A 25,676-nucleotide genomic window follows, 5' to 3' on the forward strand; every position below is an offset into this window, starting at 1 on the left:
AAAGATATAAGTTTTGACTTTCTCGAACCAATTTATACGCAACCTGCAATAAAGCTTTTCAGAGCATAACAAAATCCGTCCAACACAGCTGAAAGTTAGGCTGAGATCAGCATTTCTAAGGCAAGAAGGTAGCTTAATATTAAACAGACAACGACAGAAATCACTGGCGTAGCTAGAGTGGGGTAAGGGGGCATCTGTCCCCGGGCGCAGCATCCAAATACCCAAGGCGCCAAATTGATGCTACGAAATTTTTTCCATTCTTGGCACACAGAAAGGGGCACAAATTCTTCAGTTGTCGCCGGGCACTGGAAACTCTAGCTACGCCCCTGAACAGAAATTAATTCGAGAAGTCAAGATTTGATTACATCGCTGGAGGAAGAACCAGTTTTGATTCGATTGCTGAATGCTATGCAAAACAACTTCCCAAATTATAACTGTATCCCAGTACAGGTCTTGGGCGCCTGTTCGTGAATATGAAACGCCGTAAGTGGCCTATATGGTTAATGCTTAGCAGTGGGGAGAGATACCTTGTGGAAGAATTTTCTTAAAAGAAATAGCTGTGTTTTCACGTTGAACAAGAGAACTATCATAAAAATCTCTTGCAACTATCGCGTACAGTAACAGATGATAGAAAGCTAAGAATTACCTGGAAGAACTACCCGCATTTCACGGCCCTGGTCATTCGGCGACTGATGGACGTGTATGCAGCTATATACAAATACTGATTTTAATAAAAATACTAAATTTATGGCAAATCGATAACTTTTCACTTCAATAAACCATCTGATTGGCCCCTCTCATGAAAGTCTATTCTCTAACAACTCGTACCCTTCAATGGGAGAGCAGGAAAGACCGTTAAGCACTGGTAGTTTCATTGAGGTTCAATTTCTGGCAAACTGAAAAGATACAAGAGCGTTTTAAAGGTTTTCTCCATACATAACGTGAGCCAGTTTCTATAAGAAAATCTATCCCAAAGGATTCCTTAGAAAGATAATGGCATGATCAAATAATATAATGTAACAATTATTTTTTCTTATTAACACAGACAGTATTATTCACTTTTAACTCTGAGGACTTGTCTGTGTCTAAACAAAAGGGGCGTAGCCAAAAGCCGAGTGGTTAACATTACTGAATACTGATATTTCGATCTTTGGGTTCAAACAGGCTGGATGCATGGTTGGTTTTTCCATGTGCAGCATGAATATGAGCCAGCTCCCTTCAGAAAGTTCTCCACAAAGGCACCCATCCTCTTAAGTGGACAGGCCCCATGGCTTTGCCATATTCAAATAACCTAACCTGCTACTTTAAAATAAGCTCTTCAAGGTCATAGCGACCATCTATTCATTAACGATCAAAACCAGTTTCATCATCACCACACAGGGGGAATTTTAGCAAATAAGAGGATTAGACTCTCCCCCCCCCCGCAACAGTTGTTACCATGGCTGGGAGAGAAGAAATAACCTTGAAATGCCAATTCTAAAGCAACAGACTATAAGCATACGATGGTTATTTTGTACATCTATTGCATTTTAAAGTTTTATTTTTGGCAATCATTAAGTGCTATTTGAAGTATTTGGCTGTTAAAAGATTAATTTCCCTTGAAATACAAATTAAAACCAAAAGTTAATGTTTTGACTGCTTTTAAAATATTTTTCTACTTTTTATATACATGGTGTTCAGTGATGGCTATAAAAAAACTGCATTAAACCATGGCGGTCCGTACAGGAACACAAAACATTCATTAGTTCATTTTCATTTACCATTTATTATATCGTTTATACACATATTTACACTTGTCCTATTATTAGGTGGACGAACCTTCATTCTGCTGCCAAGCAGCACCCTCTACATTCTTTCTTTTCAACAGTGGCTGAATGGATTAAAGTACTGAAAGCATAAAATTTGACCCTCAGATTTCAACTAATATAATAAGTTAGATAATTTAACAACGTATTCAACATAAATCTAACAGAATCCCTTAGACAATTCTCCATAAAAGCAGAAAATTTCTAAAGAGAACCATATTCTTCAGACTTTCTTTGACAAACAACCTTCGCACTTTTATCTTCATAAATACATGCTGCTATACTTACAGGTGTTATTTTAATGTTCTTACAAGCAAATTAGCTAAAACACCATTCTGAAATTGCTTTTACGATACTTCCTTTGCACTGTCACACTACTGTAAGAATTATGCTTCGAATTTATGCCAAAGCTGAAAGTTTGTTTTCGATTAGTTACTTAGGAAAGTCTAAAAAAGTATAGAGAAAAAATATACTAACAAGAAAGAGTAGAAACATTCTATTTATTTCAAAAATGTTTTTATTTATTAAGCAATATTCGGCAAGTGTGTAATACTGTTTTTCTAACAAATTTTTGGCAATATGCAAAGCATCTTCACACGTAATAATAACTGTTAGGTTTATAAATTAACAATATGACACCAGGTAAAATTATACGCAGCTGTGACACATAACTTTCAATAAGCTGTTAAGAACACCAAATTTCAGATCATAATACAAAATATGAAAAAAAATTAAATAAATTATTACAAATAAACTCTATTATAGACTATTTTTAACATAATTCAGATCACACATGTTTTTTATAAAGAGGTATTTTTCTACAGACATTTATTCCCTTCATAACAAAAAGGCATCAGGATAATATAAATAGATAAAAATAGAAATAATAAACTAAGTTATTAAATTAATGATTGGTACATTTTAAATTATGAAGGAGGGCAAAATATCTTGAAAACTGACTCTAACTGTGAAAAGTCACTCATATATGTAAAAAAAGGCAAAAAATATAAAAGTCACTTATATTAATTATGTTAAGTACAATCTCAATCTTGGTGCAGTGTGAAAATTGTTGAATAATTATATAACTGCATGTACTTTAACTATTAATTGCTCAAAATTTTATAAAATTATCTCATAACTGCTTCAGTATTATTTACTATAAATATTTGAGATCCGAAATTAATAATTAAAAATTAGTGATACTAGATTGCAATTTTTATATCACATACACATATGTATACATTAAAAGACTCAAGGCATGTTATAATAAGAAACACACAGATGGTTTCTTGCATAATAATAGAAATACATGTTTTGCTGTGTTTAAGCAACTTTGTTTAGAACAGAAAATGTTTTTTTAGTACTATATCCACATTACAACAAAAAAAAAAAAAAAAAAAAAAAAAAAAGCATTTCATTTTGAATTTTTAAAATACACCTATTTTGAAATAGGAAAAATATACAAATAAATAAAAATCTTCTTCATATTACTCACACTGGATTTTTATATTTTTAAAACAGAAATACTTTTATTACGCTCCTAGGGAGAGATGAACCTTTCAAAGATGATTTAAAATTCAATCTTCTTATCTCTGAATTTAAAATCATTATCTATATAACATTAGTACATTTATAAAATGCACCCACAGTAATTAAATAATAAGAAGAATTACACTAACCTTTCATGAAAAAAGTGTAATAAGGTACATAAAACATAACTTTTACACTGCTTGACAAATACTAAGGAACAAATCATTTATGCAAAACATATTCTCGATCACCATACAGTAGTTGAAATGTAAGTATATATAGCAAAACCTCTTATCTGCATAAAAGGCAGTGCACATGAACACTTATCCAAATTTCAAGTAGTGAAGATTGACAGGACAACTACATTCTAAGTTTTTGAAGAGGGTGTTGTAGATTTTTTTCATTTTTCATAGCAAATATCGATTGCAGAATGATTATTAAGATGACATCTGAGTGTTTATAATATCACATAAGCAGCTAGTCAGCTTCAGAGATGGCAAAGTGTCACTCAACTTGCCATGGCAACAGGTATGATAAAAAAAAGTATTATGATAAGGTTTAAAAATGCTGTTGAAAGTGGAACTGCTCTGCAAGAACATCCTGGTGGCCATGGAAGGTGTGCCACATCTCAGGAAGACAGATATGATCACTTTCTGGAGAAAAGAAAAATCTTACTCTTAGCCAGATGGTTGCTGACCTTACAACTGCTACTGGTATGTGCATATCTACCACAACTGTTTCTCAATTAAGTCATGTTAGCATGTGTAAAGAGAAACATGTTATATGCATACTGATAACAGTAATGAACATATTCACTAGGCTCAAACACAGTGGTCAAGGGGGATGTTTTCAGGTGGCTCCCAATTCACCATCAACACTGAAACTGAACCAGCTAGTGTGAAGAAAAAAAAAAAAAAAAGAATTCGTTACTATAATTAATTATTCATGAAGCTGATTGTTTCAGTCATAAAAGTTTCTGTGCATGCAGACATTGTGCACATTGGAATAGCTCCAGTTCATCTGATGTATGTTCTGTTAAAACCCCGGGATATTGCACCAAAATTCTCCTAAGCAAATGTTTGCCTTTTCTGTGAAATGCTGGTCAGATCTTCTGCTCATGAATAACAATATATACCAGACAGGAGAACTGAAGAATTCTGAAAAAGCAAGATACTATATGCATGGAACATCCTGCATTATTCACCACACTTAAATACCACAGAGCACAAAGAAATCACCCTCCTCAAACCATGCAGGAGTTCATATTCTCTTTATAGTATTCCCATATTCTTTGCCACAGTTTCATGCAAAATATGCATTAGTGCCTTACATATTTGTCATCATTCTGGTGGGATGGAGTGCTTTCCAAAACTATCTGAAATTACTCCAAGTATTTCTTTTATCTCATTTTTCAATGGATGAAATTTGTAATATTTTGTATTTTAAAAAAAAAAAGGAGCTTTACTAAGTTTCATTTCTTTAATTAATGGCCAATATTAATTATTCTGAAAAACATCTTTGTTCCTTAGCAATTATCAAACTGTGTATTAAAGTTCAAAATTTACTAAACACAGCAGTGAACTATAATGCAAAATAAAAAAAAATATATATATATTTGCTATTCATATTCAATAAATTATATCACCTTGAAAAGCAAAGTTATCATTTTTTGGTTTATTAACAATCACAAATAATTATATTACTGCCAAAAACTACTACATAACCCTGTACATTACAAAACACCGTTAACTACGAAGCTCTTTATTTACTTTATCAGGGAAGAATATCAAATTAGAAATATTTACAAAAGACTTCCTTTGTATGACAAACATGAAACTTAAACCTTCAAATAAAAATTTGAAGCTTTGAATCAACAAAATAACAGCATATTTAATGAACATTTCTATAATAAATTTAATTTAAATGCAATACGATTTAAACAGAATATACTATACTACAGTTTTGTAGATACAATAACAGATTAACAACTGTTTTACATCAAATTATTATACATTTCATTGAACAAAGTGATGGCAGTTAGTACACTACTCTTTAAATATGAAATATGACAAAGTTACTCAAAATCTTTTAAGAAAAAAAGATTGAAAGAAGATATATTTTATTTTAAATTCTTTTGCTTAACATTGTATGTATTAATTTCTATCTTTCGCTGCTCAAAATAGTTCCCATCATTTTTCCTTTCCCTCAAAAATAATTTGAAATACTTTTGCCACTTTAGTATGGATAAAAAGAGTTCAACTTTGGCTAACACGTTATTATAAGATTTTCCATATTTAATCCAAATTATCTACACTAAAATTTTTACTTCACACCAAAAATTCCCAAGTTTTGTTCTAGTCAAAATCTTAATTTCTAGCAGTGCAATTTCATATAGCTATAATTTTCTCTTCATGGCAGTTTTATTTGGATTTTCAGAACGATACTAATTTATGCAAAAGCTTTTACACCATCAAGAAAAGATTGCAAAAGAACTCCCTATCTTACCTTATAAAATTAACAACATTATTATATAGCAGACATAAGAAGAAAGACAACATTAACAACATTATTATATATCAGACATAAAAAAAGAAAAACAACATTATTATATAGCAGACATAAGAAGAAAGACAACAAATGTGTTTTCATATCACAGTTTACATACACAGAAAACAATATACAAGTCAACAAATTGAAAGGAATTGAAATACCTTATTTTTAATAAATAAGCTCCAAAACATTTAAAGTTTATTCAGCTTTCTTTTTCTTTTTTTTAAATTATCAAAATAAAAGAGCCTAAAATAAATTAATACTACTGCAAGCAGAATACAGTAATTCTTATCATACTTCATATTTAAAACTCTATAAAAATTTTCGCCCAATCTTTGCAAAGTTTGGATGCAGAAATAAAAAGCTAGGCAACCAAGACTTGAATTACTTTGATCAGAACAGAAATACATTCATAAAGTTTTTTTATGACTATATCTAAATAAATATCAAGAAATATGAAAATTTCATGGATAATTGGATTTAATTATACTAAGAAGGTAATTAAAATTGTTTACAAAAAGGAATAAAACAAAGCCACTTATAAAAACATCTATGCTTTAGTAATGCAAAATAATATTTTATAAAAGTTTATGAACATGATTTTGAAACAAAATATTGTCACTCAAATATTATACAAAATCTTTACAAACTGATATAAATTATCTCCCAATTAATTTGTAATTCCAATTTCCTAACAATACCTAATATAATAAGTGTTTCTTTACCAAAAATTATTTCATTTTTGTATGCTTCCCAGAATGTGTAGAATAATACTTCCTCTGCCCCATAAATAATAGTAGCAAGTGAATATTTAAATGGGAATTATTAGCGAATGCAGCTGTAAATTACACTGTAGTGCAAAACTTCAAAGTCTTTAATCACAATCAATGTTTCACAACATCAGTCATTTGTTTTGAGACATCTTTTAATTTTTAGGTTAACATAATTATTACGAATTATACCTATTTTCCTAATTTTATCTGCTGATAAAAATCAATTATTTTATTTCAGTTGTATATCAACTCACTGTAAGATGAAGAAAAAAAAATTAAGCTAAAGATCGAGTTGCGATTGTCCAGTTTTAGACGCATCAAAAGAAAATGAAAAGTTACAGAAAGGTGCAATTACGATGAAATTACAATGAAAAGTTACAGAAAGGTGCAAAACAATTTAAGTGCAATAGAATGATCATATCAAGAATTTAGAAACATGCTTCTGAAAATCACTGCCAAGGTGAAGCAGAAGAGATGCCACAGAAACAGTAAACATAGCCTTTGACAATATTTTCCCCGAAAATGCTGGATAATATGTTTCTGTCATTTCAACAAGTTATGCTGTAAGCAATGAAGAATGCTGTCTCCAATAATTTTATGTTCATGCATATAGGGAAAGCAAAGCTTCAAAGCCAAAGGATCCTACCCAAAAGTTTAAAATACAGTAATGAAATTATTAAAAAATCCAGAAACCATCTGAACACTCAAAAAATTATATAATATTTATTATATAAGTAATATTTAAACTTTTCAAAAAATCATATAAGTAATATTTTTAATTTATTGTTTAACTTGGAAATACACACAGAAACAGCCAGTAAAGTACGAATTATTTTCTGGATATGGTAATATCAAATATGCTTGAAAAATATATTTCAGTGATTGAAATTTCAGTTTCCTGGAACTAAAACTATGGCCAAGAATAATGGAAAAAATACTCCTATTTTGCTCCACATCATTTAAAAATCATCAGAAATTCTCTATGGAATTTACAATAAATGCAATCTAAAACTTTTTTAAACTCCCAAAGATATTTTATGTTGCATTTGAAAGCACAGAACTTCTATTAACCCTAAAGAACTACTTCTATATACGAAAACATGAAAATTTGAAGTAAAATTATTTACATCATTATACAACATGATCTTTGCACAACATGCCTATTTTATGGATGATATGAGATGATTTTATAACACAATAATGGTAGAAAGAGAAAATAATTCCATGTTTTTTAAATATGACAGTGTAAAGAAACCCGCACATATAAATATTTTTTCATTCAAATTCAGTAAGATTCTTACATTAAACTTCCTTTTCTTAAATTAACAGAAGAATGGAATTTCATTTGTTTATGCAGATATCTAAAATGAAGCTTTAAAAAGCTATGCTAGTTTTGAAACATTCTGTTTCTTTCACACAACTGGTGACTAAATCTTAAGACTACATAAAAGTATTTTTGAATTTGTTTACAATTTTTTGATGATGACATTAATAAATTTGTAAATAAATGGAAGATAAATGTATACTAATCTGCAATTCAGCAATAATTTATTATCAATTTATTAAACAAAAAAGCTCTATCCAAGAAAAAGAAAAGAAGAAATTTGCATTCTGACTTCAAAACTAATCTACTGAATCTGGCCAGAATGAAATTATTCTTCATATTTCAACTCCATCACAAAAATATAGCATAAAGATCTGCAAAAATCACAAAATAAATCCCTGATACTTATATTAGTTACTGTATGAAAATAAGGGGAAATAATGCAAAAATAAAAGTTGAAACTTAAGTTGTAATTTATACATTTAATTTTTACATATGAATAAATTTTAACCTTTAAAATAGAATATACACCATTCAACAAATTTTTACAAATAACAACATATCACATATATAAAGGAATCTGAAGAAATTAGAGTAAAGTAAATTTAAAAAAAAAAATAAATAAATAAATACATAAAAGAAATAATCATTAGAAATAACATCAGTAGATATAGTTTCTGAATTTTATAGAAGTATTAGTCAAATACATTTATAATAAATTTATAATTCCTCATTAACAACTACATTTATAATTTAGTATAATAAGTCGAATACATTTATGATTCCTCATTAACAACTACACAATGTGGTGAAGCAATTATGAAGCTAAAAATAACAAATATGTACGTTGAAATATTAAACTTATGTACGATTACCATTTAATATAGCACTTTTGAATTATTCAATAGAGAATATGATTGAAATCATTCTCATCTGTACACATGCATGTAATTTTATACATATTTTGAATCATAAAATGGATTTCAGCATTTAAATTTGCCATCGAATTTCTTAAAGACAAACTTATTAACTGAAATCCTTAAAAAAATTCATAAGCAATCAATATGATTCAATTTCGGAAGAAAAGATCATTTTTAAAATGTATGAAAATGAATTTTTTGAAAACAGCAAACTCAAATCCAAACATTTTTTAAATTGAAAACACATTTAAATACATTTAACTTTTCATTTAAATATATTTTAAATCTCTAACACACACATCAACTGTGAAAATAAGTTTCATTTTCAAAAATTTAGAAACCAAAAGACTTAAAAAAATTTCTTATTTTCAAACCTACAGTCCCTAAACAAGATATATGAAATGTAATTTTTAGGTCAAAGCAAATTAACATGTATATTTCATCAAGAATTAAATTACAAATGGAAGTTGCATTTAATTAAATAATATACTCAAACTTCTTTGGTCACAGCATAATTTTATGTTTAAAAAATAAAAACTTTATACTAGGTAGTTTTTTTTAGGTAAATTTAATTCAATAAAAATTATAAAAAATGCAAAATACTACAGATCACATTACCTTTGAAACAACAAAAAAAAAATTTGCATTATAAATAGCATACACAGAATTCATATTCTGCATAAAAAGATGTTAAATATCATAAAAATAATACTGTAAATAATTCGTTCTAAATTAATATAATTTTTCCTCTTTATTCCACTTAAAGAACTTAACATGAGACTACAAAAGTCTGGTTAATATTAATAGACTAAGATTTAGTACATAAAATGTAAGCAAAATTTATATATATATATACAAGGACTGCCAGGTGTCACTAAATTTTTTAGTTATCAGCTGCTTTTTTACATTCATAATACACAGCTTGTGCTGTTTACAATAAATAACAATAATAATATCAAATAGCCCAAGAGTGAGAATTTAAACAGAATTGTTAAACAAATTTTACATAAAATTATTAACAAAATTAAGCTGCATTCCTATGCAATAACATATCACATTGATATGTTTAAAATTGAAAAAAAAAAAGTTATTAAACTAAATAATACACACAGTGGGAAAACTAAAACATTCACATTAACAACAAAATACAAGTTCTTCGAAAATTCTTAAAATTGATTACACTAGGACGTCACAAAGGTATAAAAAGACAACATTTAAATACCAAAAATGAGATTCTACATCAACTTAAAAACATTTTAAAACTAATAAACTGAGCAATTGAATAGAAAACATCTATGTGATATTTTATCACCTATAGTTTCAAATATTGCTAGGACTAAAATGCCACAAGCTGCATGTGACCAAGACATGTAAAAATAATTACAGAAAATATGTGCGCTTCTTTTTTTGAAGCATTTTGCTTCTCAAAATAGGGGGGGGAATACTCTGGATAAGTATGTTCATATTTACTACATTTTATTACTTTGACATTTTGTTACATCAGAAAAAGTATTTAGATTGTCAGAGAACTTTTTGATACAATTTTATAATATTAAATTTATGGTAGTTTCAAAATACTATCATAAAAGAGCTTCATAAGCTACAATACTAGATTATTCTTAAAGAAAAATCCCTAAATTATATTAAACATATATTTACATATATTAAACATTTTTAAATACAATATAATTTAAAATTACACTTCACTTTTACATTTACCAGAAATAAAATTTAGTACATAAAATTGGTGTACGATTTTTTTTCCATAGCTGTAGTCATTCACCTAAGACTGTATGTAGACTATTGGGATAATTTACTATGTCAGCTCGCTAATTAAATGTTGATATTCTAAAACCAATTGCAAATCTCATCTTTAGTGCACTTCTCTTATTGACAAGCACACAAGCAAGCTGCAACAAAGTTTTTATTTTTGCAGACTACTACAAATACGTAGTACAGTATCCCTTGCAAATCATCGTATTTCCCAAGTTAATAAGAGAATAAAAAAGAAGATAACACGTCAAACAGAATAGAAAGGAAGAAAAGAAGTAGGAAGACTAAAAATCTGTAATCCTTCTGTATTTGAAAAAGCAAATTTATGCTACGTTTTTTCCTATTTTTTGAGCAAATTTCTCGGGGGACAGGGATATCCTATACTTTCCTTCTATACCACAATGAAGTAAAAACATTAACTATTTCAAAACACCAATAAAAATATTTTTGGCAAACAAATAGGAATTCTTCTAACAGTGCTCTAAAACAAAACTTATAATAATAATCACAGAAATTATTTTTAATCCTTCATGCCCCTAGCTGCATTTCCAAGAATTATAATGAATAAAGTTTCATTAACTGGTGAGATGAAAATCTGCATTTATGGATGCACACCAAGCGCTGAGTATCAAAACAACTACATCCAAAACTGCTGCTCTATACTATTCCTTTTAAATTTTAGAACAGAGCAATATTAATAAGTTCTAATTGCTACAGAAATGGCAGTTAAAACTAATATTTACAAAAATCACAACTATCAGTGACACAAATATAAACAACATTTTAAAACAAAGGCACACCCTGTCAATTCAATTAGGAAGCTCTTAATTTCCACAGTTAATTACATTTCTAGGGAATTTTGAAGTAATTCAGATTTTACTTTAACAGATAAAATTAAGAGGATCTGTATTAAGGGGAATATTAATATTAACATAAGGTATAATATTGCAAAGTAGGTCTAATTATTAAAAAAGGCAAAAAATGGTGAATATTTCCAACAAAAGAATTTGATAAAAATACCAAACCTAGACACTGAAAAATAATTCTACTGATATAAAATTTTATGCATTTGAAAAAAAAAAAAAAAAAAAAAAAAAAATTAACACTTTGAAAATGCGTTTCTGTTAATTGATGATCATTTTCAATGTGTTATCTATACTTATATCTCATAATATGATAGAAAGTTAAATTGTTTGACAGCGGAATTTTGCTTGATAGTTGTTAATAAACGAGACTGATCTTTTAGTGTTATCAAGAGCAATGTTATCAGTTTTTCTTATTTTTTCATTCAATTATTACTTCTTAACTAAATCACAGAATGAAATGAAATACACAAAATAAAATCTTAAACTCAAACTCTCATTTGAGCAAATTTCTGTAATTTCAATGACTGTTTAATCACAACAACATTAATTGGATATAACCATTAAAAATTAATATAGCAAATAAAAAATGCATTTTAAATGCACACTCATACATTTAAAAAATAAAAAGTAACTCGAAATATCTGGGAAAAAATACAGAAAATAAAGCATTTTGAGTAAGACTAAAAAAAGAATTCAATATTATACAGCAAGAAGGAAAATGTCTCATTTACATAAAATTGAGATTTTTCGATGAAGTTTCAGACTGACATATAGTCCATGCTTTGCACAAATTAAAAAAAAAAAAAAGTCCAATAGAATGGGCTTTCAAAAATGGAAGGCATCAAAAGGCAAGCACAGATAGCATTTCATTATTTCACCACACATGGAAAAGCATAAAATGCTTATTGCATTATTTACTTTTATACTTCTGAAGGCAAAAATTAATCACACACGAAGTATTGTGTCCTGATCACCAACGTTATTACAGTTAGGTTCAGGAAGGCTGTCATCGATTTCATCTTGAAGATCTTCAAATCTATGAAAAATAAATTACAATTTAATTAAGAAAATGTGAAAATTAGCAAAAACACACATAATATAAAAAGATCAATAAAAGTAAGTACAATACATACATAATATGAAAAGATACATAAAAGTATACACACTACCTGACATAGAAAATGCAACACCATGAAGATTCAGCAGTATACATATGTAAATTGAATGCTACATACGGGGATAAGTAGCGAAACAAGTTATGCAGATGATGTAAGATGCAAGTTGGCCACGTGATTATAGTGGAAGATAAAGGGGAAGGGACAAATGAACATTTGCCACTCTCTGCTGCTTATGAAATCCACAATTTTAAGAAGTTCAACATTCCAAAAGACTGAAGAAGTGACAAACAGATGCCTAATAACAACATTGTAGCCAGTTCTGCTTAAATATGGCTGGTTACTCTTACTGTCATATCGCTGTTGAAACATATGTAGAATATTCTGTGCACAGAATTTGGTTTAAATAGATTGATGAAAGAAATGTAAACAGTCACAAAAGACCAGGGTTATAACCCAGTTAATGTATTTTAAGGTTCGGATAAGCCATTAAAGCACCAGAGGTGATAAGTTGTTTTGTATTATTTTATGTCTCAACAGATGCAAAGAATTAAAATTTACATTAACTTTTACATTTTTGTGCTATATCTGGTGATCAAGGTAAAGATTAATCAAAGGCAATAACTCGATATTCTTAAACGATATTTGTGCATCATTTTAATATGAAGCTTTACCAGACATTCTGGCTAATTTATATCAATTTCCTTCTCTTTAAGCATCTTTTCTAACAATCAGAAATTTGTTTCTATATGCAAACTAATATTCCCACTAGTTTTTGTGTGTTTTATCTCCTAACTTGTCAATCTCTTGATTATGTACCTATGAGGTTTTACTTGATCTGATAAAAGCTAAATAGTCCAAAACCCCTGACAGATGTGAAGCAAATTAGCGCTATGTCTGAAAATGACTACAAAGTCAGATAAAGGTTTAAATGAACCTCTTATTTAAAAAGACCTTAGAATATAAATGCATGTTCTTATACTAGCAAAATCTACTACAGGTTATGGTGATCCAATTAAACAGGAATAGTCAAATTCAAACTAAAAATGTGGACTAGTAGTCAAAGACTAAACAATTTAATTTTAATCCAAGCTGGCTCAGTAATGCGTTAACTTATAAACTATTAACTTATAGACACAAACTTATAAACTATCGTAAAGTAGTTATCGGGTAACAAATTCAAATATCAGTAGTGATAACGCTAAGACAAATAATTACAAATAACCAGTGACACAGTTCATTGCTTCATCAGTATTCTTCCATGGCTTTTCTGTAAGGGTGTGGATAATCAAAAAGTACAAAAAACTTACAACAATAAACCCAACATTATTTAATCAGTAATTGAGCAAATTAAATGACAATATATACAGTTAATAATATTTTTTAAATGCAAAAATATTTGTCATCCTATATTTTGTAACCTGAAATAAAAAATTATTTGTAATTCTGTAATCTGTAAATTTCATCTTTCAAGACTCTTTTAATTACTGAAATACAAATTTTATTATACTTCAACAATCATTTAAAAAATACCGAAATTTTTCATAAAATAATAACTTGATGAATATCATAATTACAGAGTAAATAAAATTATCAAAAAAAGCTGCAATTATTTGTAAAATAAACTAATAAAATTTATAAGAGATTGTAAAATACATACCTATCATACGAACATTCTTTATCATACAGTAAAGCTTCCTGTTCTGTTAGATGCACTTTATAAGTAAAGATGAGATATAATAAGGCTAATACAATTAACATGCTTCCTAAAAAAAAATTTTGTTTTTTGATAAAAGACAAAATTCAACATTAAATGACTTCACAGTTTCCAAGTATTCTTTACAATAAAATAGTCTGACTACAATATAGCAGGGGTTCCCAGCCCTTTTGTCCATAAGAACACATTCTAGAATATCTGCTGGATGGCAGAAACCATTTACTTTTTCAAGGTGAATTTACAGTTGGATCGGTCGCATTTCATTTTGTACTGGTATCTGTGTTGGAAGCAATTTCTATTTCGCTAAAAATGAGAAAACTTTCACATAGAATTTTATTGAAAACTAAAACATTTTTATTGCGATTACACAGCAAGCACACATTAAGCAATCCATGGGCGCCATGGTGCCCACAGGCATAGGGTTAGGAACCCCTGCAACAGAATAAAGAAATAATTATTTCTTCCTTAATTAAATTTAAAATTCTTCTTTCTTATTTAAATTTAAAACTACAGCAATGAATGTTTATCAAAATTCTTTTTTTACTTCCTGAAATTTCATTTTCATTTTCAAAAGTCATTTCAGGACAAGGAATCAAAATTTTAAATCTAAAAAAGTCAATATAAATCTGGATGATACTTCCCCAAGGAATACAGTTAAAAGCACATTTCTTGGTACTTCCGTATTAAAGCAGCCAGAGCATATTTTGGTAAAATATTACAAAACAGTAAAGCAAATTTCAAAAAATAAAAAACATTAATATGGGAACATAACAAATAACATTTATCGGTACTTATGTATTATTCTGTCGACTGTGTTGCCAAGCAGTGCAATTTAGCATCAGTTACGGATAATAATGACTTAACACACTAATAATACCTGCACTTTTGTTTGATAAAGCCTGGTTGATTCTCAATAACCCACATTTTGATTCTATGAACAAAGACATAAAATAATTGTTATAATGTTTTTCTTGTATTCCAAAAAAAAAAAAAAAAATTATTAGAACTTGGAACCTGCCTTCTGTAGAACAGTAAGCAACAGAATATTTTCAATGTCATGGGATCCTATAATAAAAAAATATGTGTATTAATGAATGGGTACTGTCAGCTGAGTACGGCCGACAAAATATTAATAGATCAAAACAATTATCTGCATGAAATAGCATTCTAAACAGAGCTTTCTGTAAAACTATTTTTCTTCCCCAATGGCAGGCACTTGCCTATAACGGCATTGGCGACTACTAAGGACTGAAGTGGTAGCCATTTGATTGTGGAGGCACCTAATAGGTGGCCACCATTACCTCCTATAAAGGGACAGACAATTTTACGTCCATGCCTTCTCTGGGATTCAAACTTGGGCCCTTCAATATCACAGTCAAGCTTCCCTAACCACTATACCACCTGGGCGGTTCTTCTGTAAAACTGGAGTGCCTAATAAAACAGTAAAAATCCACGAAAGCCTTTTAAGAAACATAAAAATGAAGCAGATCAAATACTGATTGCCTAATAATTAAAAAAGCATCAGTACCTTTCCTTGAGAATTCTGTAGAAACAACTGTCGCAATTTTGATGGGATCTCAGCCAATTTTCACGATTCGATGCTAGCCAATATTCACAGTCCGACAGTATAATATATAAATACCTATTTATTTAACAATCAGTAACATTTATTTACATTTAACCTGAAATAATACTTATTTACATTTGTGGAGGTGATAATTCAACATCCGCTGTTATTAAAGAAGCAAATATTTTGTCTCATCTTATATGCTGTGTTGGTGAGTTGTTCCTCTTTGTGTTTTGTTTCACTCTTTGGCACAGCTTCCTTATACATAATTGGTGGCCATTTTTATACTTTTGCTCAGTGCAAAAATTTCTCACTGCTTCTTTTCTCATAAATGGTAAGTTAAATACAGTCAAAACTTTAGAGAAAAATTAATAATGAATGCAAAAGAATAATGTCATCATGAAGAATCTAATTTTTATTTTAAAATTTATGGAATGTTAAAAATTGCCAACATATAAAAGGAAGGTAATTAATGACAGAACAAGATAACACAGTCAAAAGTGAGTATGAAAACAAAAATATGGCATATTACAAATATCACAGGAAATTCCTTTTTTTTTTTTTTTTTTTTCTGATTATTAGTTAAAATTTTAGGGAAACAATTACTGAATTGATGTTATTACAATAATCGAAATCAAAACTGTTTGAAAATTAGATTCATTAAATTGCAGGTTAAAAATCTCAGGATTATATTTACCAAGCTTGAAGACTAAATCTTCCAATTTTGACTATTGACTGAGATGACTAATTCCAAAGTACCCATTTCTTTGAGGTCTTCAACCCGTGACCTGCGGGCCACGGGATGCCCGCTGAAGATATTTTAGTGGACCCACATTTGAATTCGAAGAAAAATTCAGTTGTCAGCTTTTTGTCATATAAAACTCTTATTCTTGATATTTTTGTATTGACATGCCTGATATTATTTGGGAAAAAAATTTCTGAAAATTACAAACTTTTCAAAGTTTCACTTTATTTTATGTAATATGTGTTCCACCTGAACTTCAATTAGAATTTATAGATTTACAGTGTGGCGCTGCAGTAAAATGCAAGTTTCTTGAAAATCTTACATTAATTGATTTTTATTTGAAGTACATGACTGAAGACAAAGTATCCAGGAATTCATAAACATGCACTCTTCATGTCTTTTATCTCTGGCAGTACCTACATATTTTAACAGCTTTTTTGTAAAATGAAAATCCTAAAATCAAAAACAAGAACACGGCTGACAGACAGACATTTGGAGGAAACTTTACGAATTGCAACAACACAGATTAAACCGGATATTAAAACTTAAATCAAGCAAAAAAATGTCATATTTCACATTAAAACTAAAGTAACTACCATCTCCCGCCAGTAATGTAAGTTCCCCCCCCCCTCCTTTTTTTTCAAATGCATTTTGCAACATCGTTCTGTACAATCATCTTTATACTTTTTTCATATTAAAAAAAATTTTAAAACATTTTAATTCGATTTCCATTTAACTTTTTGGAACCAATGTATATATACAAATCACTTCAATTTGAGCTTCAATTTCAAATTTCAATTCAATCAATGTAATCAAACTATCTCTTCGCTTAGAATCAATTGCAGTCTTATAAAATAAACCTCACTTTTTTATATAAACTTTCTGACTACACTATATTTTTGACAGACATGTGGCCGGCGGATCTTTGTGAATTTATTAATGTTGCCCTCTGGCGTAAAAGGTTGAAGACCCCTAATTTAAAGGGTACTGAATTAAATGTGTATAAGTATATAAGTCTGTATTTTGTATATAATGAGACTGAATTAGCTAATATAGAATTAAAAACTGTAATGATACTGTATTTAATGCCAAAATATTACAAAATATACATGTGATGATGATCAGGACAGGAAAAATCAATTTTTCCCAAAAACATTTAATCACACACAAATAAGAATTTACATTCTTGGTATGGCACTTGTATGACAAATCATTGTGTACCATGGCACTGAAAGAATGTATGGCAAAGACCTATTCATATATAGAATTATAAAGTATGTCTAATATAATGTTACAACATAATAGGAACATATATCTTATTTACCTCCAACTGTAGCTAGCCACATTTCATAAGGCTTTATAAAGCAAAAAATAGACAAGAAAAAATATAAAATTGTCTTCTTCCATAAATCAAACCACTGAATATGCTGCCAGCACTGAAAGCATAAATTTTTATCATCCCTATAAATGTGATAAAGTAGTCCATTAGTATACAACATATCAATAATGCAAATATAAAAAGCTTTAAAAATCTAATAATATTAACTATGAAATGACACTGGATAAAGCATTAAAGAACTCAATGTGATGTTAAGATGTTCTGATTTTTTATTTGTTGTTCTACCCCTGCTCCTATTGTTTTTAACATGATAACAAGCCACAGTTCTTGATTCATATACTGCTGATTTGCAACTAATTACTCTCTTCCTCAATGAATATTCATTAATCTGCTTTCAAATATATGGAACAGATTAATAACCTGAAATAAAGAGTAAAAATGCAATGTAAGCATTTAGCAATACACTTTCGATGTAGTTTTGGGTCATCCTGTGTTTGTATTCTGAAAATAAAGCTTGATCACAGAAACTTCGAAAAAATACAGTCAAAAGTCGTTAATCCGGACTCGTCGGGACTTTGGCAATTCCGAATTATCGATTTTTCCGGATTATAGATCATCAGTTTAAATCTTGTAAGATGGCATGCAGAAATTCTAAAATTAAAAATATGAAACCATAATTTATGAAATAAAGAACAATTATGATCTAAAAGGTATCAAAATTTACAAAAAAAAAAAAAAAAAAAAAAAAAAACCTTAATATTTCATTGTTTACTTTAACATTTCTTTCAATGTAAGTTGTTTAAGTTGCTTTGTTTTATGTGCTAATACTTTCTCTTTAATTCTATATAAACAGACATAATTTCTTGTTCAGTTACAAAGTTCCGCTGTTCAAGTCCTGTAATTGCTGTGCCTAGAATACCGACTACTTGTCAATCGAAATTTTTTCGTTTTCACTAACCTCTCTGTCACTTTCTTCATACCTTTATCCATTTTTTGCAGCAATTCCACTTTTTGTTTGATGGACATCGAAACATACTTTCGCTTTGTATATCCTTTGGGCGCTCCAGCATTGGAAATTCTATTTGACATAATCGAAAGTTCAAGCTTACTTTTATAAAATCGCTCTAACAGTCTGCAAAAAATAATAAGCCGGATCCAATTCGAAGATTAAGGAACAACGCAATCTGCAACATTAACTGAAATAGATAATTAGATAATTTTAGCTTATACCGTCCGCTATACATGAAATGCGTATGCGTAAACATATTATGCGCAGCCTTAAAGGTCTTACGCGCATGCATCAATGCGACGCATGTGCAGATAGTTTGTAGCTTTGAGGTCCAGATTATAGATCATTCCGAATTATGGGTGTCCGAATTAACGACTTTTGACTGTATATCTTTTTTTTAAACTACTTATAGATTTTGGAAGACTAGCTTTGCTTCAGTTTTCTGAAATGTGTAGAAAGTATACCTATTAACAGTTGCATGCATAATAGATCTAGAATTTAAAATAATGAAATTTAGAAAAATTTTAATACAAATACATATGAAAACCATGATAAACTACAGTGTTAAAATATCTTCTGGATTTTTTAACTACTTTCCTTTCCAGATAATTACATTGGTTATCAAGTCTCTTCTAATAACTGCATGTATACAAATAAAACAGTTTTGGAACCTTCCAAAATTTCCCTTTTCAAATAAAATGATAAAAAAGGTGATGGTAAAATGATTTAAATGGTTTTTCTCTAAAACTTGTACTGGCATCTCATAAAAATATATAAGGTATTTTATCCTTTCTTACCACCTTCCTTCATGATGTACTGGAGATATGCACAACTACCAATTGGTAGGCCTGGAGTTCAAATTCCAGCAAAGGCAATTTCTCTCAGTTTTCCATCTCCAAAAAATATAAAAATCTTGACTATCAAGATAGAAATATATGCTCTGCAGTGGCACCCAAACAAAAATGAGGTGAACTAGAATTTATCACTACCAGTATTTAGCAACTATGTCTCCTCCTCCCTAGTTGTCAAGTGAAGAATGTACAATATTTTCTTTTCCTAACCATGTGCTTTTGTGATGTGATAGGAACCATGTCTGAAGTTCTGGACTTCAATTCCTGGCATTTGAGAGTTCAGACTTTAATTCCTGGCAAGGCCATTGCATGTTTTTCATAGTTCCCGTCTCAGCAAACCCAATGACTAGACAAATACACTTTTTACCTTCCGTCAGCCTATACATAAATAATGTTTTCGATCCAAAAATCCAATAGTGAGTTTTCAGTATATAAACTCAAATTAGGGTTCGCACAACACAATTTTACAATGATGTCTGCATGCCTTTAAGAGTGTAACAACTTTTTTCGTTTTGGGTCAAACTTAACAACTGGAAGTGTATGTCAAGCACCTAACAGCCTTTCATAAATAATCGGAAGTGGTACTTCACTTGAAGCCCATAACACTTTTCAATCAAAAACTGTATTAAACATATAATCAAAAAATTTCACTTTTAATATTTATTATTAAGACTTATATAATGCCCCCCCCCCAAAAAAAAAGAATACTGGTATTTGGCTAAAACTGATCAATCGGAAATGATACTTCATTTGAAGCTCTTACAGACTTACGTAAAAAAAATATATTATGAGATAATCCAAAGCTTCTCAAATTTGGTATTCAAAATAGGAATGTGATGGGGACCAACATATTACATTTATAAGCATTAAATGAATCTTTGGTATTATGCTAAATAAACTGAGAATAAGCTCATGATAAACATGAGCTCTTATTATGAAGCAATTAAATGTGTTAGCCTCAATCTTCAATTCTGAGTTTGTTTCAACTTTTGTGTTGAATCACTTTTCAAATAAATAGTTGCTGCTATTAAATCTTATCACTATGTATTATTTTTAAAGTACTAATGTAGTAAATGTAAATAATATAGCGAATATTAAAAAAATGCATGGCAACAATTAATATTCTATTTGAAATTCTAAAAGATGCTGATTTAAAAAATTTTGTGACTTCATTATTGAATTTTGAGTTTTATAGGCACAAAGAAAATGATTTTTAATAAATAAAGCTAAAATGACACAGAAAGAAATTGGTCATCTTACTAAGGAAACTTAATATGCCGATATCATAAACCAAGAGATGACTGGAAATGAAATGTATGGCAATACTTGAATGGGAATTTTAAAGATATCCTGCTTTTACATTTTAAAGATATGCCACTTCAAAAATCTTATAACTGTTAACTCATTGATTTGTGAATCCAAAACATTATATAGCCAGAGGTTAAACTACAAATCTATGGGATATTTCCAAATCAAAGCATGTGAACGGATATGCCCATGAGCACATATAGTTATCACTGTCCACTGTATGGAAGAACAGAACAATAACAAAAGAATAGTGTTTATAATTAATAATGAGTCATAAATAAATAAAAATTTTATTTACAAGTGATCAACCGGAAGTGATAGTTTACTTAAAGCTCACTGCTATTCTGCCAAAGGCAGTTAGTTATGTGCCAGACATATCAAAAATTTTTATTGATGAAACTAAACAATGATTCAGTTTTCAAATGAATTACGTGATTATTTTGAAGATAAATACTGAGATGATATGGGGGAAGACATGAAATTTTACGAAAAAGACCTAAATGTTGGGTTTTCTATACACATAACACTATAAAATTATGCTGTTTTCTAATATTTTTAGATACTTAAACATTTCTGTGATGAATATTATATTATAAAAAATATTTTTATGATCTATAGCAGTAGGTAAATGAAACTGCCCTTTGCATCAAGATAAGAATATGGCTCCATTACTAGGGTCTTCAAATTCATTACCTGTATCATACAAAATACATTTATCTCTGACTCCCTGCTGGATACATCAATACCACAATTTTTATTTTAGAAACGTCTATCACCTGACTTTATAAAGCACTACAGTAATCTCCAAACTGCCTAAATCTAGCATTATCTGCTAAAATAAATCATATACAAATCCATTCTGCATCTAATTTTTTGAACAAGATCTAAACTATCAAGCATGATATATAATTAGGAATTTGTACTGTTTAATATGTAACTTCTTTAACTTTTCAGTTTAGCAATTTCATAGGTATGAGATATAGGAATAAAACATACATCCTTGATATTGACAAGTGTGAGCAGTAAGGGGTAAACTTTGACTATATAATGTAACTATTACAAGAAATATGTTTGCTGCAAATATTTATTTAACATTATAAAGGAGAAGAACAAATATTCTTGTGGCTAAGTTATTTTACAACAATAAGGTTCAAAGAGAGGGATCAAATTACTGTAAAAGAACTTACTTGATGATAAAATCCAAGTAAATATTAACAGCAAATGATGTTTCAAGAATTGTTAAAACTACAGCAATAAATCTGGAATTAAAAACAAATTATATATAAAAAGAAAACAATATTTATTAGATTGAACAGTCAGCTATGATTTTAATGAAGAAAACAACAAAACGTATAAAAAATAATTATGAGCAATGATATTATGAGCACTGCAATGTATAAAAAATATGATGCTTTACACAACATCTATAAAGGCAGTTAATGTTTCCAACACTAGAATAAAAGTTCAGAGGTAAGATATGATAAACTGATAAAATCTAATAGAACTGCAAATTCAACACATCATAAGAAGAGGGTAGATTAACAAAATGGTTTTTAAGTATCATTATCGTGTATTTAACAAAACTGCTTAATAGACTACAAAAGTTTAAAAGGAAGATTATGTAATTTGGAAAATACCTTACACTTGACACCATTAATCATATATTACTAGAGACAGAACTAAGAACCACAATTTTCAAATTTGCCAATTCAAATATGAATAAAAACAAAGGGTTGTTCAGCTTCCTTAAAAAAGCTGAATTAGCTTTTTCAAAATTAACTTAAAAATTTCTATAATAAACAAGTAAGTTTCACACATTCTAATGATACTAGATAAATTAAGCATGTTAGTTAATAATAACTGATTACAAAAGATTTGAGTGCTGGATCACTGCAATTAAATTTGGCCCGTTTAAAACATTTTGCACCTGCAACCAGCAAAGGTTAAAGTTCATACATAAAGTATACATATAGTATTAGTATACAAAATGAGATTCTGGGTAATTGAGATTAAGGAATACTTTATGCTAAGATACAGAAAAATAATAATAAATTAAAGAAACTGGAAAAAGTCACATTTATTAAAGCCTTCACTAGCATTATGAATGAAATCACAGAAAGAAATATGAAAGCTACAAGCAAAGAAAACACAATCTAATTTGTATAAATTCATGGAGTGATTTACAGGAGTATAAATGCATGGAGTGACATTCATGAACATACCACTAATGTTTCACAGCATCAAACACCAGATATATTCATACAGAGTATCTAAAGAATTTACTTAACATTTTCTCCATCTTGAATTTAAATAAGGTGATGAACAGCATGTTCAACAATTTATCCTTTATTATGATTTTCATATGTAGTAAGACATAGTGCATCAAATTCTAACCAAAATCACAATACTACCAGAATAAACAATATTCAAGCAGGTTCTCTGACATGTAAATGAATAAATCAAATCTGATAATCAAGCAGCAAGAAGTGAGCATTTGATGATATGCTCACCAGAAAAATGTCTGCAAAGAAATTAACGTGTGTGACGTCCAATAAATTCAATGTCTTGCATAAAAACTGACAGGTGGCATGCAATGTTGTTATTGCAATTGTGGTAAAACCTCCTCCACTATGTTATGGTATCTATTGGACATTGCCCAACATGCTGCGGGATAAATTTAGGGTACTATTTGGTTTTGAGGGCCGTAAAAAAATTCCAGCGAAAATGTATGCGCGAAAGCACCAAATCTAGCAAACACGCCCATTTAACAGCGTGCCAAATCTAGCGTACGGGCTGATTTCAGATTGCATAAGTTTATATAGTTCTATATTTCTTAATACGCCATTGAAATACTAGTTTAATTTTTAATTCCTTTTTTGATAACCTATGGATTTAATAATTTGGGAATTGCCCATGATGAAAAGTCTGCGATAGAATTATGGGTAAAGTGCAGAATCACCCACTGCTTGACGCGTTTTTAAGAATTGCAAATACTCGGTATCCATGTGCACATCGACTTATTTTCACTTAAAAAAAAATCCCAGAATTGCACAAAAATGGCACTGCGCACACCCCTGACTTTATCTATGTACACATCAACCTATTGTCACTTAAAAAGTAAAAGAAAATTGACAAAAATCCAATTGTTTTTTCCCTTGTAAAAAGCGGCAAACAAATAAGTGGGCGATTCTGCACTTTACCGAGAATGTTTTCAAAGAAAAGGCATCATTCATTATAGAAAATTATGTTTGCACAACCAACGAGATGACATTATGCTTTAGCGATAACTCGGTAGCGAAATATTATATCAACTTAAACTTTCATCTAAATTAAAACATCAATATTAGATAGTTATTTACTATTATACTTCCTTTCTTGTGTTAGGGTTGCCGCAATTACTTTTTGCAGAATTGGCATCAACAAAAGTTTGGCGATTTTTTACGGCCCTCGAAACCGAATAGTACCAAATTTAGAAATGAATCCACACCAGGCTAAAAGAAATGCAAAGGCATTTCCTATAAAATAAACATTTTCATTAGCTTAAATGTACAATTTCTGAATGGTCATAATACCATTCAGATAAAAATGACCCTTTTCACTCCAAAAGATAGTTCCTGAGCATGATACATCAACAGAATCATGGCTAGAAAAATCATCCTGAAGATGAGTCATTGATTCATTTCATCGCAACACAGCCATTAGTTGTGGCTGAACGGAAGGGGGTATACCTTTGTGACACTTTCCATACTGAACTTAACATGATGCCTAATTAGCTAAATACTGCATATGTACAACTAGAAACAGTACAATCTTTCATTGATTGTAATATGCTACTGAAAGTAATCATTACACCTTCACAATAACAGTGAATCAAATATTTACAAATTGAATTTCTAATTTTCCAGTTATGAAACACATAATCATTTTTGAAACAGCTTATGAAGACTCTGTCCCACAGCAAAATGTCTTAACTTTCCTCCTTTTTTCCTTTTTAATCATAATACTTGAAACTACAATAAAAAAATATTTAAAATGTTTTCTAGGAACTCAATTATTTAATATGATCTTTTTTCTATATTTTACAATGAAAAATGGATATGCAGGGTGCCCAATGAAGTCCGGTACCACCTATTTAACTGCCGAATGGCTGCTGCTATAGTCATAAAAGTGGTGCCTAGGTATATTAAAGTGGCTATGTGCTACTAGATGAGATAGCTTAGAGTGCAACCTGGTGGACAACAGTGGAGTTAATGTACCTATCTCGAAAACAATACGAGATAGGAAGAAAAAAGTTAATTACAAAGCTGTACAGCATCATCAGTTTAACATGAAAACACACCCCGTGAACATGAATGTTAAGAACAGAACAGTTTAAACATGTGTTTGCAATTTCTTACACTGTGACATGACGAAACAATCTTGGGGCGGGGGACTTGTTATCACAAGCTACCTTTATTTTCGATGTTCTAACTTCTCTCCATCAG

General features: G+C 29.5%; 1 protein-coding gene across 1 annotated transcript in view; it reads right to left on the reverse strand.

Annotated features, from left to right (window-relative positions):
* Positions 1-2,299: 2,299 nt before the first annotated feature.
* LOC118190347 (transmembrane protein 72) overlaps positions 2,300-25,676 on the reverse strand; it is a 33,074-nt gene continuing 9,697 nt past the window's right edge. The window contains exons 3-6 of the mRNA XM_035361055.2: positions 22,380-22,451; positions 18,010-18,146; positions 14,317-14,422; positions 2,300-12,577 (exon numbers count right to left, since the gene is read on the reverse strand). Of these exons, the coding sequence (XP_035216946.1) occupies positions 12,487-12,577; positions 14,317-14,422; positions 18,010-18,146; positions 22,380-22,451 (406 nt within the window). The 3' untranslated portion in view covers positions 2,300-12,486. The remainder of the gene's footprint in view (positions 12,578-14,316; positions 14,423-18,009; positions 18,147-22,379; positions 22,452-25,676) is intronic.

The sequence above is a fragment of the Stegodyphus dumicola genome, chromosome 2 (genome assembly GCF_044657685.1).
Source record: "Stegodyphus dumicola isolate Sdum_Otavi_A_Nest chromosome 2, ASM4465768v1".
In the NCBI taxonomy this organism is placed as follows: domain Eukaryota; kingdom Metazoa; phylum Arthropoda; class Arachnida; order Araneae; family Eresidae; genus Stegodyphus; species Stegodyphus dumicola.